This window comes from Lontra canadensis, unplaced genomic scaffold (genome assembly GCF_010015895.1).
Source record: "Lontra canadensis isolate GAN:19392208 unplaced genomic scaffold, GSC_riverotter_1.0 scaffold56, whole genome shotgun sequence".
NCBI lineage: Eukaryota > Metazoa > Chordata > Mammalia > Carnivora > Mustelidae > Lontra > Lontra canadensis.
Genome location: NW_022631050.1, coordinates 8,469,778 through 8,485,509, shown reverse-complemented (window position 1 = coordinate 8,485,509; position 15,732 = coordinate 8,469,778). Strand labels below are relative to the sequence as shown.

Here is a 15,732-nt window from a genome sequence, read left to right as displayed (position 1 = left end):
GGAAATTAATTGCAAATAAAATAAATCTAGATAAAACTGAGTTCTAGGTTTGATTTCATGAGGCCTAGCAACTTCTTTTTTTTTTTCCTGAAAAAAAATTTTATTTTAAATTCTAATCTAGTGACCTAATTCTGTTACCTTGTTCCTAAGTATTCTTCCTAACTAGATCTCAGCCTGGTTGCTGAGCACATTCACAAACTAATTCCTGACCCCGTGTACTCTTTGGGTGAAAATAACAGAAATCAACTTAAGCTAGCTGAAGTTAAAGAAGAAATTGTACAAAAATCTAGGAACTGCTCTCTCATGGGACCCATAGGTAGGGATATAGCTGAGTGTCAAGAAGGAATGGAATTAAAAAAAAAAAAGGAAAGCTTTTGGGAACTAGAATTCTCTCCCTCTCCCCCTCCTTCCAACTTTCAGTTTTGTTTCTCTCCGACTGTGTCTTTCTCCAAGGTGAGCCTCTTCTCTCTCTAGACTGCTGGCAGAAGATGGTCACCTATGAGTCTTGAATCTGCATGTTTTGCCTCCATCCTAATTCATATTCCTGGAGGCACTCTGGTTTGCCTGGCTTAGAGTAAGCACCTGCCCTGTTCCATTCAATGGCCTCTAGGAGAAAGGGATCAGAACGGACCACAGAATGGACTACCTTCACTGCTTGAAGTGAAGAGCCAGGGGGAGGCCCACCTTGCGTGGAGAAATGGCAGCAGTGTCCATGACACCCAGCCCCTACCACACACTGACCCTTAACTTGTCACAGCCCTAATCTTAACCACAAACTGAGCTGCACATTAATAATCTTGGCCCAGGAATTCCACTTACACTGACATTGTGAAGCACACATAAATGAGAAAGTGAAGAGATCTTGCTTCACTTCCTTTTGAGAAAATGTGGTTTTTACATAGGGGACTTTATTTGAAATCATGTTTATTCACTGTAAAACACCTGAGTGAAAACTAAAAGATAAAAGGAAAAAAATCTAGTTCCTTCTAAACAATCTTAAAAACCTGGATATTTCCAAACATTCCTAAGTAAAACACTGTATATAGAATAAGATTTCTGAATTTGGAGGTAAATATTTCTGCTTTGGTCCCTGCTGGTAGGGTCAGGCTAACTTCCTTAGTCTCTGCACAGCTTGGAATGCATCATCATCTACCACTCAGTAAAAGTCAGAGGTTGGGATTATGATCAAAACCGTGCTTGCCCCAGCCTCCCTTGGTCAAGGAGTTTTTGGTACCTTCCATGTTCTCTCTTTAACAAGGGTCTATCTCAAGATTGGACTTATTTTCTTTGAACTCTATCAACTTCAGGGTAAATTCTGTACCTTCTTGGGGTTCCTGCTATATCCTTTTCCTTTTCCTTCTTCAGGAGTATCACAGGACACAAGATGTCCAGTGCCAGCTAAGTTGCAATAAGCCAACAATAGTCTATCTTTCTCATTGATTGCAACCAAAATTTCTAGACAAAATGCAAAAAACAAATACATAAATATCCCAATTGTACACATGCATGGCAGACCCAAAGAAGTGTAGCAAAGTCTTCAAGAGTTCAAGAGTTCATCCCAGGCAAAACTCAGAGCTGTGTATATGACAGATTGACCCAAATACCATAGCAAAGGTTTGAAAACTGAACTGACATGAGAATCCCCACTCCCAAAAGGTGAGGTACAACTTGCAGCCTGGACCTAAGCCAACTGATTGCCCACTAACACAAGCAAACAAAAATTCAATATTCTTTAGAGGATTTTTAACAGAATCCAGAATCTTCTAACGTAATATTCAAGATGTTCTGGATAGAATTCAAAATTACTGAATGCACAAAGGACAAGAAAAGTCTGACCAGTACCAGGAGAAAAGGTAATCAACAGGTGGCCCCAACTGGAATTACTAGACACAGACTTGATAACACCCATTATAACCATGAGGTAAAGATGAACATTCTTGAGATAAATAAGAGGACAAAGTTCTTGGCAGAGAAAGAAAAGCAATTTTTTTAGCTAAATGGAAAATTTTAAACTAGGAAATACAATATCTGAAATTCACAGTTCTACCAGATGTGGTCAATAGCAGAATGGAGATGACAGAGGAAAGAAAACCTGAAGACAGGTGAAGAGAAATTATACAGGGGCGCCTGGGTGGTTCAGTTGGTTACGACTCTGCCTTCGGCTCAGGTCATAATCCCAGGGTCCTGGGATCGAGCCTTGCATCCGATTCCCTGTTTGGTGGGGACCCTGCTTCTCCCTCTCCCTCTGCATGCTTGCTCTTTCTCTATTTCTCTGTCTGTCAAATAAATAAATAAAACCTTTAAAAGAGAGAGAGAAATTATACAATAAGAAGAACAGAGAGAAAAAGATTGAAAAAATTAATGTAACCTTAGGTGCTTGTCAATCTAACATTCATATCATTGAAATCTCAGAAAAAGAGAAAGATTGATTCAGAATATGTATTTGAAGAAATAATGACAGAAAACATTCCATATTTGGTGAAATGTGTCTATTTAATTTCAAGAAGCTCAGTGAATCCTATCAGGTTAAGTTTAAAAAAAAATACCCAGATATATCATAATTAAACCATAAAAACCAAAGGTAAAGAAAATGTCTTAAAAGCACATGGAAACAAATGATGACACATGACACATAGGGAAACTATGACTACTTCTTATCAGAAACCTCAGAGCCCTGAAGACAATGAGAGAATATCTTTAAAGTGCTAGAAGAAAAATTAATAAATAGATAATCATAAAAAGTACTAGAAGGACGCCTGGCTGGCTCAGTTGGTAGAACGTGCAACTCTTGATCTCGAGGTTCAAGCCCCACGTTGGGTGTAGAGATTACTTAAACATAAGAAGTGCTAGAAGGAGGGGTGCCTGGGTGGCTCAGCAGGTTAAAGCCTCTGCCTTCAGCTCAGGTCATGATCCCAGAGTCTTGGGATCGAGCCCCTCATCGGGCTCTCGCTCAGTGAGGAGCCTGCTTCCTCCTCTCTCTCTCTCTCTCTCTCTGCCTGCCTCTCTGCCTACTCGTGATCTCTGTCTATCAGATAAATAAATAAAATCTTCAAAAAAAAAGAAGAAGAAGAAGAAGAAGAAGAAGAAGAAGAAGTGCTAGAAGGAAAGAACTGTCAACTCGGATTTCTATAGCCAACAAAAACATCCTTCAAGAATGTAGGCAGAATAAAGATATTCTCAGGTGAGGGAAAACTAAGAGAATTTATCACTTGCAGACTTGTTCTAAAAGAAATGGCTAAGAAAGTTCTTTGGGATGAGGGAAGAAAGAATAAAAGAAATAATTAATATCTAGATAAATAGAGTATTGGCGGCCTCTTAAATTCTTTAAAATATGTTGAAAGCAAAAATTACATCATTGTAATATTTCAGTGGAATATATACACCGACCACAACAGAGAAGGATCAAGACACAGAACCCTATTTGATTATAAGGCTTGTATTACCCTTATTTGAAGTGGTAAAATATTAATTCTAAATACACTGTGAAAAGTTAGATATATACATTCTAATTCTTAGAGCAACTACTAAACAATACCAAGACATAGCCAAATATTCAATAAATAAATTAAGATAACTATTTCATAATAGTCAAATAATAAGAAAGAAGTTAGGAAAGAGAATAAAATAGCATATAATACATATAATAAACAAAGTACATGTTAGTCAACTATGTTGTTGTTAAGGCTTTTGGTCAACAGTAGACAAGTTTTTGGAGAGTCAAAAGTTATGCACAGATTTTTGACTATGTGGAGGGTTGGTGCCCTGAAACCCCACATTGCTCAAGAGTCAATGGTATAGAAAGAGTTAAAGCAACATGATAGGAAAAGATAAACCATGCAAACAGTAATCAAAAGAAAACTAGAGTGCCTATATTACTTTCAGACAAAGTAGACTTCAGAATAGGGCAAATTACTGGAGAAAAAGAGAGACATTATATAATGATAAAAGAATAAATTCGCTGAGAAGGCATAGTTATTAAATGAGTATGTACTTAATTGAAGAGCTCAAAAATACAGGAAGCAAAAGCTGGCAGAACTGAAGAGAAATTAAAAAAATGCATAATTATATTTGAAGATGTGATGGGACCATGACGATATCATGGGACCATTAATCCTAAAATCTTGACCACAATTCCTCTCAAGAGGGGCTATGCAGATTGGCTCTCTCTGTTTCCACAAAGAATTGGCCCTGCTCCAGAGAGCTTAAAGTGAGTGACTCCATGTCCAGAGCTGTGAAGAGGCAACCCTACCCAGATGTAGGACCACGAATATGACCGGACATCAGCTACCTGTTGAAATTTTAGAGAAAACCAGTAGTAATCTTCCAGCAATATCTCTGAGAACCCTAAGAAAATTCAAACATAACATTAAGAGTTTATGGTGGACAGGTGTTTTCGCATTCATCATCCACTCTCCCACTTCTGGTTACTGTGTCCAGTTTTGTATTAGAGAAAATACCCTTTCTCCAGCTTGAGCCATAATCATCCCAAGTCAGTAAGTACAGTCCGTCCTTCTGACCAACGTGATTGGTCAGAGATGGGCATACAACCTATCGAGAGCCAATGAGATGCAAAAATATATTTGCTGAGACTTCTGGAAAAAGAAGTTCCATGAGAACCACCAGGAAAGAGAATATGATGGAAGGATACCAGAGCTGGCAAGGTGCCAGTCCATTTGATATCATGACAAAAAGCCTAGCAGTATACTGTGTAGAGCCCAAGTGTTAAGCCTACACAGCTGAAGGCAGACTGGAAGGAAGGAGAGAAAGGGTCTTTGATATCCCTTAAGCCTCTGGTTCAAGCCTTAACTAATGACGAAATAGCTGCTCTGGTAGCTTCCATCGTGGAAGGGAATTCTGTTTTGTTCCCCCTCTCAAGTGGGGCTGGGTTTTCTGTCATTCATAACAGAGTTCTAACATGCAATTTACCCCTTCAATCCTCTCTAAACCCCATGTCTTTCCCCAAAAAATGAAAACAAAAGGCATGTGATTTAAGTGCTTCTACTTTTAATGCTGAACAGTATCTTTACTTGTAGAAAATGATGATGTGCAAATGTTGTAGAAGATGAAGCTTGGTATGTAGAAATAACAACCACTTAATGACGAGCAAGACACATACAAAAGAGAGTCATTCAGAATTAAAACTGAGAGCAAAAGAAAAATACAGAATGCTATTAACTCTGCTTTTGCTAAAAACTTTGAAAAGTGTTACTCAAGCCATTGTCTCCTGGGAGGATATTTACCACCATCAACCACCTACGCTTCTGTTTGTTTGGTGTTTTTTTGTTTTTGTTTTTGTTTCACAAATATGTGACAACTAAAAATTGTATGTATTCAGGTGTACAATGTGATGGTTTGCTGTAGATAAACATGGTGAAATATTCACCACAATCAAGCTAGCTCACATATCCATCACCTCAGATAGTTCTTTTCTTTTTCTTTTTCTTCTTTCTTTTTTAATTCTTAAAGCACAAGAACAGATGCAGAAGGCCCAGGTATTTCCAGGCCCTGTTGGTACTCAAGGAAAGAATGGTTTCCAAACTCCTTTGTGGGTTTTGCACTGCAGGCTCAAGCTACCTCCTTCAGGGAAAATTCTTTAAGCATTCTGGAAAGCACAGTCAACCCAAACCTCAGTGGGAAAGATTCCAACTATCCAGTGGAACAAGGATTAGGTGCTTATATTCAGGGAGTTCTAAAATGAAAAATGTGTTTGTAGATAAGGATTAGTTAAATGAAGAGACTGAACTGGAGTTAATTCTGGGTAGAAATGAAATTTAAGAGATTGGTCTTCATGAGGCATTTATCAAGGACCTGCCAAGGGACTCAGAGGTGAAAGAAGCACAGTCCTTTCTAGGCAGTTGTCCCTGGCCTGGTATAAGGATGTCTTTCATACCCAGCACTCTCATCCACCATAATACACAGAGAGGCACAGCGTGTGAGGAAGGTTTGCAGTAAAGAGCTATCACATCAGAGAAGCTTCCTGATTAGGTGGTTTTGAGGAACAGGGAGGATTTCAGCATGCGGAGATGGAGGTAGATTTCTGAGCTGGAGAGAAGAGCATGAAGAAAGACAGAGAGAAGCAGAAGTACACAGTAATTAGTGGTCCAGCTGGGATGGACCTAGTCACAGAATCACTTCTGAGGGAGCTCTACTGGGGAAGGCTTAACTCACCACGAAGACCACTCAGAGGCCTTCAGTTGAGCTGGGTGACAGACACTGTACCAACACTCCCAAGAGGCCATGTACTCCTAAAAAGGGGCAGGGTTTAGTGGAGGTCTACAGACCTAGGTTTGCCTTCAAACTCTGCCACTTAATACCTGTGTGAGTTTAGGCATTCACTTAACTCTCTCAGGCTGAGGACCCAAGTGTAAAATGAGGTGAATAATATCTTTTCTGTGAACCCCCCAGGATAGGCATGAACATGAGAAAAACTAGTGAACACAGAATAGCACTGTCAAATACTTTCTGGTAATTTGCTACCTCACCATACATGTGAAGCACCCCAAGAAATGTTATTAAACTTTCATTGCTACTACATAACAGACCTTTGAGGCCAGGGACAATGTCTTCTTCAGGACAGGGAACATAGTATATGATCTTTTTTGAAAAGGTACTTGATGAATGCATCAATAAATGAACAAATAATGTTCAGAGCCCTCCAACTAGATAACAAAATTAGTCTCTTAACTTCATCAAAATCTATGGGCTGTACTTTCACTTTGGGGTTGTTTGGGCTGTTGGAATCTAAGTTAGTTGTGATCAGTTGGTGTCATGGTAGAGAAGGAAGCCTGTAAAGGTGGAATCATGGACATTATCTGCATAGATCCCGTAAGTGTTCCCATCCCCATACACCTGGAGCCAGACTTGGTCGCCCACTTCCAGATGGAGGAGCACAGAGCCAGAGGCCTGGTCCACATTATTCTCCTGGTACTGGTCATAGGTGAAGAGCATCGCCTTGTCCTTCTTGTAGAGGCTGACTTTGACATCCCTCAAGTAGACTGTGATGTGGTAGGAGAAGTAGTAGAGCCCAGGAATGTTGCAATGGAATTTGCCAGTGGTGCCATCATAGTGGTTTTGCAGATTGTAGAAGATTTTGGTAAAGCGAATGGGGACATTGGGGACAGTGACCCGGCTCTCCAGTCCCACACTGAATGCTGACCGGTGTACATAGGCACTTTCTCCAGGTTCTCCTTTCCTGCCTGGGGTTCCTGGAAAGCCTCGGGGACCTTCAACCCCGGTTACTCCGGTTTCACCAGTGTCACCCTTAGGACCAACGAGACCTAGAAAATGAGAAAACCTCAGTGACCATAAGGAACAGAACTCCTGCCTTGGTTAGTTCTAACCTAAAACACTGCCCCTATGGTCCTTACCCACAACCTGCCTGACTTACAGAGCCAGGAACCAAAGGGAGCTCCCAAAGAGGTGAGTTATACCTTCTCCTTCTATATCCCCCAGCAGGCTTCCATAAATTCATCTCCAACCTTATATCTTATAAGTCTCCATCATAGACCTTCCATCCTGCCAACCCTTTATAACCCTTTTCAACCATACTCTTGCTCTTCGATCCCCTCTGTCCGGGATGCCCTCCCTCCTTTTTTTCTGTCTATCCATTCTTCAAGGCCTGACTCAAGCCCTCCTCTTCTTAAAGTCTTCATTGTTAATCCAGATCTTCACTGAGAGCATTTTCTCTCTGTTCCATACCTTGGACACTTGCCCACATTCAGTTAGGCATATTTGGAATAGACGTTCTTGTAGTAATCCTTAACAGCCTTGTGCTTTAGACGTATCTTCTTAACTACACCAAGAGTTGCCCAGGAGCAGGACTGTGAGCCATGAGGATGCGTTGAGTATGAACGTCACTGGGTGGAATGGGAATTAAGTGGAAATGAAGGGAAATACGAATGTGAAGGGACTGGGAAGAGTGATGGATGAGGCGGGATGGGAAAGGGTACAGGCAATGTGATGTTGATAGAACAGAATCAAAGGTACTGGTTTTATAGGTACGACCTATCCTCACGACCAGAAGGCCAACGCAAAATTCACTTCAGGCTGCTTATGAGTCACAGAAAAAAAAAAGAAAAAAAAAAAAAAAGCTTCCTTCCTGTGTCTAGGCCTTTGTCAATAGCTAATGCCTTTGTATAGTTCCAGAAACCCTCCTCTACCCAGGAGAAGTCTACGATGGAAGAAGCCAAAAACCTTGTTCTTACCTGGATCTCCTTTCTCACCCTTTTCGCCAGGGGTGCCATCTCTGCCATCACGGCCTGGGGTCCCATTGTGGCCAGGATGCCCTGGGATACCTGCCACCCAGCCTGTGCAGGCCCCCTTGGGTGGGGGAAGCAGGACTCCAGGCCCTTCTGTCACGGAGTTCTGGCCATGAGTAGGCAGGACCAGTAGCAGTAGAACAGCTTGTGGCAACAGCATCTTGACCCCTGGAACCCAGATACACTTAGTCAGCCATGCAAGCAGCTCCACACAGCTCACTCTGTCCGTACCTACACAGGACCTGGGCCACCTCAGCAGCATCCACTTCTGAGACCTGCTCTCTCAATGCTCACCTCTTCTAGAAGACTTGTCTATTTCCACCCACCTTGATCTCTTTCCACCCTCCAATTTGCAATAGTTAGCATTATTCTTTGTGTATAATCTCCTTAATCTCATGAACCTCATTCTAAGTTAAACACAGTTCACATGTACTTTTTTACTCCAAAGACTCACTATTTTTCATCAGTGTGTTTGTTTTTCAGAGTTACACAAAGCCTCTAGAACTGGGTTTGGCTTCAGGATACAGCTTCTCTGTGAGGGATGCAGGAAAGCCTCTGATTGGCAATTTTACCCCCAAGATGTGCATGGTGTCTAGAATCTCGCCTCTATGCCTCATCACCTGGGCTCTATAGTGCCCTCTCAATGAGACAAAACCAACTCACCATTCATCCATTCATTTATTCATATATGTTCATCTTTCATATATATATAGATGTAGAAAACACACACATACACACACATGCATTCAATAACATTAGTAACATAAACACTTTGGAAACTACAGAAAACAAAAGGATACCCAGTCCCAAGTCTTTCTCTGTTTATTTTTAAACATAATGAAAAACACACTTTGCATAGAAATTTTATTCCCCTATTTTTGCTTTGTCACTTTTTAGTTCTCATAATCATCATTTTAAATATGTGTGTGCTAATTCATCAAGTGGACATAGTCAAAATATATTTAACCATTTCTATTTTGTTGAACTTTTAGCTTAGTTTGACTTTAAAGTATTATTTTAAAATCCATAACTAATATCCTTAGTCATATAGCTTATCCCCGAATTATATTCCATTATGATATATTCCCAGAAGTAAAATTATTGGGCCAAATGTCTGAACATTTTTAAGTTCTGGATGTGTATTTCCAAACTGTAGTTTGTTACACTGTTACTAGGTCTAGTTTGTTACTAATCTGTTAGTTACACTGTTATACTGTTACTAGTTTGTTACTAGTAGTGTGTTTGTAAGTGTGTAAGGACCCTATTAGCTACTCCCACCAGCAAAATTTTAAAAACCTATTTTTGCTGTTGTTAGTTTAGTGAACAAAAGAAATGACACCTTGGATGTTAATCAACAGTGAGTTGTACACTTTATTAAAGGCCTATTTCCTAACTTAATTTCTTCATGATACATCCATTAGTAGTTTTGTCACTTAATTTATTAGATACACAATGTACTTTTGAATCAATTTGTGTGAGCTCTTTACGCGGACATTTTATCATCTATGTCATGACTATTTTCTCTGGTGATTATTCTGTAGATTATTCTTTTGTTTACCCTAATTTTTTAAAAAATGTTTTATTTATTTATGAGATAGGTAGAGAGAGGGAGAGCAGAGAGCACAAGCAGGAAGATGGGGAGAGGATAGAGGGAGAGGCAGAAGCAAATGCCCCACTGAGCAGGGACCCTGCCACACAGGGCTTGATCCACGGACCCTAGGATCATGACCTGAGCCGAAGGCAGACACTTAACCCACTGAGCCCTCCAGGTGCCCCAGTTTACCCTGATTTTTAAATGACAGAAGTTTTAGTTTTTATACTCTGTTGATATTTTTCTTTGCTTCTAAGTTTTAAACAGTTCCTAGCCCTTCTAGGTCTTGGTAAATATTCTATTTTATTATCTTCTGTTGTTTGATAGATTTTAAATTTCACTCTTTATTTCATCTTCAATATTTTGTTTTGGTGTAAACTGTGCTCTAAAATACTCAAATGATTTCTCTAGCTGTTTAAAGACACCTTTAGTTAATCTCTCCCTTCCATTGCGCTTCTGCATCATTTAGGAAATACCAAGTTTTAACATGATCTTGTAAGTAAAGTGAGAACTGAGAATGAGATAGACTGATAGAAGAAGGGGCAGAGAGGACCCAGAGCAACAGGCACTGCCTGTTGGTGGTGGTGACTCTCTGGCAGAGGCGCCTCTTACCATCTACATGTACCTTTGTCGCCCTCTACTGGATTTCAAGGGCTCAGGAGGGTGACGTCAACAGGTGGGGGAAATGAGACACAGTCTTAGGCTTGGCTTGTCCAGAAATAAGAAAGAGGTGAGTTAGATTAGAAACCAAGAAGGAGAAACCAGTCAAGCCCTTTTCATATTTAGGAAAAATATTTGTTCTGAGGCTTTTAAGACATATGCATTCAAAGTTTCTCACTATTTGTCACCTCACCTTGCTCCTGTTTCCGAGGGTTAGCATTACAAGTCCCAAGAAGACCTCTGAGAGGTATGCTCGCTTTCTCCCAAAATGAGGAGAGGGCAGAATCTATGAGGCTGTGCTCTTTTCCACAGGGAGATAGGAAGAGAGTCCAGAACATAAGAACTGGGGGGATAGTTACAGAGGGACCCCAAAATAGAAGGAGATTGGGGCTTTCTCCAAATTGTTGGGGGAAGTGAGAAGTCAAAAGGTCTCTGGAGTTCTGTGGTTCCTCCTCCTCTTTTAAAAGTCAAGATTCTTTTCTCCCAGCCCAAGGGAAGGCATTTCTGTCCTCAGCACTTTGGTATTATGGATAGATTTCTCCACTGACAGGGACAACAATTCTGGGTTCCCTGACAGTGGCATGGGGTGGAGGTACTGAGAAGAGGGGGTGGGGGGAAGACGGGTACACAATCCTCAGAAGTTTCTGATGCTAAGAACAGATTCTGATTGCAGAAGAAAATTGTCTTCTAACCTAGTTCTGGGTGAAAAAATCAGCAATGGATAACAACAGAAGGTCAGCGCAGAGGCGCCACTTACCAAAAAAATGTATTCCAAAATTACTTGTGCTCTTTGTTTGGATAGGGCAACTGTTACACTTTGATTTGGAAAGTCTTCTGTTTCTACATGGGAAAACATTATTACATGAAACTGTAATCCAAGACTCAACTGTGGCTGTAAAGAGAACTTTTATATGGCTCCTGAAGCTAAACCCCAAGTTCCACTCATAATTCTATTTCTGCCGAGCTCCATTTGTAAAGTCCTTACCTCACTTAATGTCTCATTTAATCCTCACAACCATTTTGAGAGACAGTGTGAAGCAGAACAGGATCACATGCTCTATGATCTTGGTGCTTGGGGGAAACTAATTTGTTCTTATCTGTAACATGCATCAGTCATGCATTTGTTGGAGGAATAAGTGGCGTAATCCATGTAAGTACTTAGAACAGTGCATGACACATGTAAGTGCTTAACAAATGTTAGCGCCGACTGTACCCATTTAAGAGGAGGAAAGTGAATTTCAGGAAAGTTATGTGACTCATCCTAGATCCTAGAGGGTTTTTTTGTTTTTGTTTTTGTTTTTTAGTGAGATCTTTATTTATTTATTTTTGCAAGGGAGAGAGAAAGAACGAGCAGGGGGAGAGGCAGTGGAAGATGCAATCTCCCCACTGAGCCAGGAGCCCGACTGATCCCAGAACCCCGGGATCATGGCCTGAGCTGAGAGCAGATGCTTAATCAACTGAGCCACCCAGGCGCCCAATCCTAGAGCTTTTTAATGTAAAAGAGCTGGATATCAAATTCTGGTCTTCCAAAGTCCAAAAATGGACTCTTTAAGGCATAGTTCAGAGGAGGGGGGCGAAGCATCAGGATCACACATCTGTCTTTTCATGTTCCACTCCATGGGATGGGGGACATAAGAGAAAGTAGCTGGAGAAGCCCTCTAAATCATGAAGCAGGTGCCCTGGCTTCTAGTCTAGGCTCTGCCACGAACATGCTAGGTGACTTACGTGTCTCCACCTTATCTCCCGGATCTCCTGCTCTTTGCCTGCAAATGTGATTATTAATATTAACCCTTACCTGGCCTATTTCACGATCTTATTGTGAGAATCAGATGAGTAAAAGTCACACATGTGAGTGAAGAGAAGGGAAACGAGCGAATATTTATGGACCACCTGTTACAGATCCCCACTCTACATCCACCTGCCCTTCATCTCATTTCACTCCTACTACTCCAGCAGGTGGGACCCAACTCCCACAAGAGGAATCCCAGGACCAGAGCCAGTTAGTAACTTCCACCCACCCATAACAAAGAAAAGCATGCAGAGGCACAATTTAAAATCCGAAGCCCTAGTTCTTTGTACTGAACTGGCTTTCATGATACACTGGGTATAGGCATGGATTCGTTCATTTTTAAAAATCATATGAGGGGAAGCCCACGATGTCCTCTGGATCCTAAAGGACTGTACTATGATCTCGCATTTTCATGTGTTAAAATATATAAGAAATTCCACTTTGACCTGCTGGAATTTCAGAAACAACAGCAGAATCTTGTGAAATGCAAGATGGGGTCTCCTTTGGGACTGGCAAGAAACAGAGCATTAGGTGGGGGAAAGGCCACCAAATCTGGTGCCAACACTTCCAGCAGGAAAGGGCACTAAAGCACAGATCACTAAGTCCCTGAGAGCCAGAATGGACCCCGAAATTATCTCAACCCTGCCCTGCCTTTACAAATGGAAGGTAAAGGAGAAAGAAGATGTGTTTATTAGATCCTCATGGAGGCCAGCTCCCACACTGGGAGATTTTACCCATTATTTATTTCATCTATTTCTTATTTTAATCTTTACAAGAACTCCATGAAGCAAGGAATATAATCCCAACATTAAAGATGGGGAAAGTGAGAGATTAAGGACATGACCCCTGAGCCATTCCTGTTCTGACTTCCAACCCGGTGAGCTTCCCATCACATTACATGGCCTCTAAAAAGCCTCAGACTCAACTTCCTAACCCCCTAAATGTTATCACAAAGGTGAGGGATGTGAGAACACTGAAATTGGCAAGGGTACGTTGGAGTAGAAATTGCATAAGGTACTTTCAAATGCTTATTTCATGTAAATTTCCCCCATAGTCCTGCTCTTGATTCCACTATAGAGAAGAATCCGAGACTTGAAGAGACCAAGGTGCTGGTTTAAGATCATGTGACTCTTAGAAATGTTGAGTGGGCTGGGAAGGGAAGAAAAGAAAGAAAGAAAGAAAGAAAGAAAGAAAGAAAGAAAGAAAGAAAGAAAGAAAGAAAGAAAGAAAGAGAAAGAAAGAAAGAAAGAAAGAAAGAAAGGAATCATGCAACTCTTGTATGGGTTCTATGAAACTGCCATTTTTAAAGGTTAAAAATGGTAGAATATTGGCAGTTTCACATGGTTCAACCTAATGATGAATGACAGAATCAGGAATCAACTCAATTCTGTCTGGCTTTCAGGAGGATTATCTGAAAACCTTCACTCAAGAGAGCTGTCAGCATCCCCATGCTCAACACACACGCGCGCGCGCTTCAAATCTCAAGGAACTAGTAAAACAGAACCTTGCATTGTTTAGGATCAGTATCTCTTCATGTGAAAAAATTCTTATTGAAAATTCTACTCTCCAAAGCTTCTACCTCCTGACCTCAGCCAAGTGGGGCCATTAATTTCCTGTTTTGACAAAAAGTTGGTGGAAAGTTTGTCCCCACACCCACCTCAGAAAGACAAGGAGCAAGTCCTGTGTCTCTCTTTACAGCTCCTCAGGAACTAAGGGAGGGAGGCAACAAGGACTACCAGTTGAGCTGTTCGTGCTTTCTCCGCTTCAGGAACAAAGCTGACCCCTCGTGCTCCTTGCGGCACATTCTACCAGCACAAAGGGCTCCCAGGCTTCCCCACTTTCTCCGGAGGAGCTCACCTTTCCGCTAATGGGTGGAGTCACCAGGAGTGAGGTGGCTGCATCCCTATGAAGCTTGATCTGAAAACCAGAACCTCTCTAGACCGGGGACCCACACCCACTGACACAGGAGTGCTGGGCTGATCTCTAAAATCTTTCCCACTCTGACCTCTGCCTCTACACTGAAAACAACCAGATGCCTCAGGCGCAGCGCTCACCAGGGTGAGCAAGACAGAGCAGACCCACTGGTTTCTGACAGAAAGCCATGCAGACCCACTGGTTTCTGACAGAAAATGTCGTCTAAAAATAAGATTTTTATAAGTTTTCAGTATATCCCAAGCTCACTTTATCTCATTTGAATATCTCAATCATCCTGTGAAATAACCTCACATCAGTGCAGATATCCCCGTATTTACAGATACCTTCAGATCTTTGTATCTCACTAACTCCACCCAGTGTCTGGCCTTATCGAATCTGTTCGATCAATATTTGCTGAGAGGAATCCAGTGGTGGAGCTGGGTTCCAGACTCAGCCTGAGGTTAGAGCTCAGTCTGTCCCTCAGCTGCCTTACCCTATGCTTCTTTCTTTGCCTACCTGGTCAAGCTAGAAGTGAATTATTTCCTTCTCTTCTTATTTAATTAAACTCTATAGCTTGGCCATCTTTCCCTCCTCATCGATCCCAACCTTTTCTCTGCATAGGCATCTGGCCACAGAGTGAATTGGGCAAAATTCAAGATGCCCCAGGCATTTTGATCAGAGGAACAGCTCATTTTCTCTTTGAGCTGTGGAAGAATCAAGGAAGAAGCCTGAGGTCTTTCTACATCCACCAGGGCTGCTCTGGCCAGAGTTTTGCCTGTACCCATCTGTACCAGCTATGACAAGAGAGCCTGTGCAAACCCCAGCCAGAGGCTCCATTGCAAGACAGCCACCCCCACCCCCCAGCGTGGGACTGTAATCAACTTGTTCTTACCCTCAAGTGTAGAATCGGACCCACAAAGTGCAGTCAGGATGGAAATGAGATGATCCAGCCTCAGCAGCCTGATACACAGGGGGACAGGCCATCCCCACCCCACAGTTGTCCCTTCCTATTGGCCAACCCTAACCCTGTGAGGGCCAGAGGCCAGTGGGCAGGAGCCCTGTTCCTGGCAACTGCATCAGGTCTCCACTCTGGGGAACCTGCTGCAACACCCCATGGGCTTGGGAAGCCAAGTGGGTCCTCAGTCACAGCATCCACATTCCCTTGGCTCTTAGGTTTGCATCCTACAACAGCAAGAGAAGATGGGGCAAGGGTGAAGCCCAGAAAAAGGAAAACAAGCCATCTCTGCATCTGAGGGAGAAGCTTCCTCCTGTAAAATGAATTGTCCAGTGGTGCAGGAGACCCCCCCTCTTTTCCCCCATAGATCTGCTGTCATAAGTCAGGAACACTCATGACCATCACCACTGTGCTCCTGCTCGCTATGCATGACAAAGCATGAGACTGTGTGGTCCAGACAGAGCACTTCAGAAAGGGGAATAGTCAGAGGAGTGGCAATAAAACAAGAACTAGAACACATCCTCCACACTCTGGCCTGGACCCCAAATTTGAGGAGGACTTTTGT

At 42.0% G+C, this 15,732-nt stretch overlaps 1 protein-coding gene across 1 annotated transcript; it reads right to left on the bottom strand.

The window, feature by feature from the left end:
- Positions 1-6,595: 6,595 nt before the first annotated feature.
- On the bottom strand, positions 6,596-15,212 carry ADIPOQ (adiponectin, C1Q and collagen domain containing). Its single transcript, XM_032875604.1, has 3 exons — positions 15,105-15,212; positions 8,205-8,426; positions 6,596-7,277 (listed from the first exon to the last, which is right to left on the bottom strand). The coding sequence occupies exons 2-3, from the start codon at positions 8,416-8,418 to the stop codon at positions 6,757-6,759; spliced, it is 735 nt and encodes a 244-aa protein (XP_032731495.1). The 5' UTR covers positions 8,419-8,426; positions 15,105-15,212; the 3' UTR covers positions 6,596-6,756.
- Positions 15,213-15,732: the final 520 nt, after the last annotated feature.

Bases quoted from the DNA above. Each gene is read 5' to 3' on its own strand.
- ADIPOQ (XM_032875604.1), bottom strand. From the start codon at position 8,418: ATGCTGTTGCCACAAGCTGTTCTACTGCTACTGGTCCTGCCTACTCAT. The intron at 7,278-8,204 runs GTAAGAACAAGG...CTCATTTTCTAG, and splicing joins GGGTGAGAAAGGAGATCCAG to GTCTCGTTGGTCCTAAGGGT.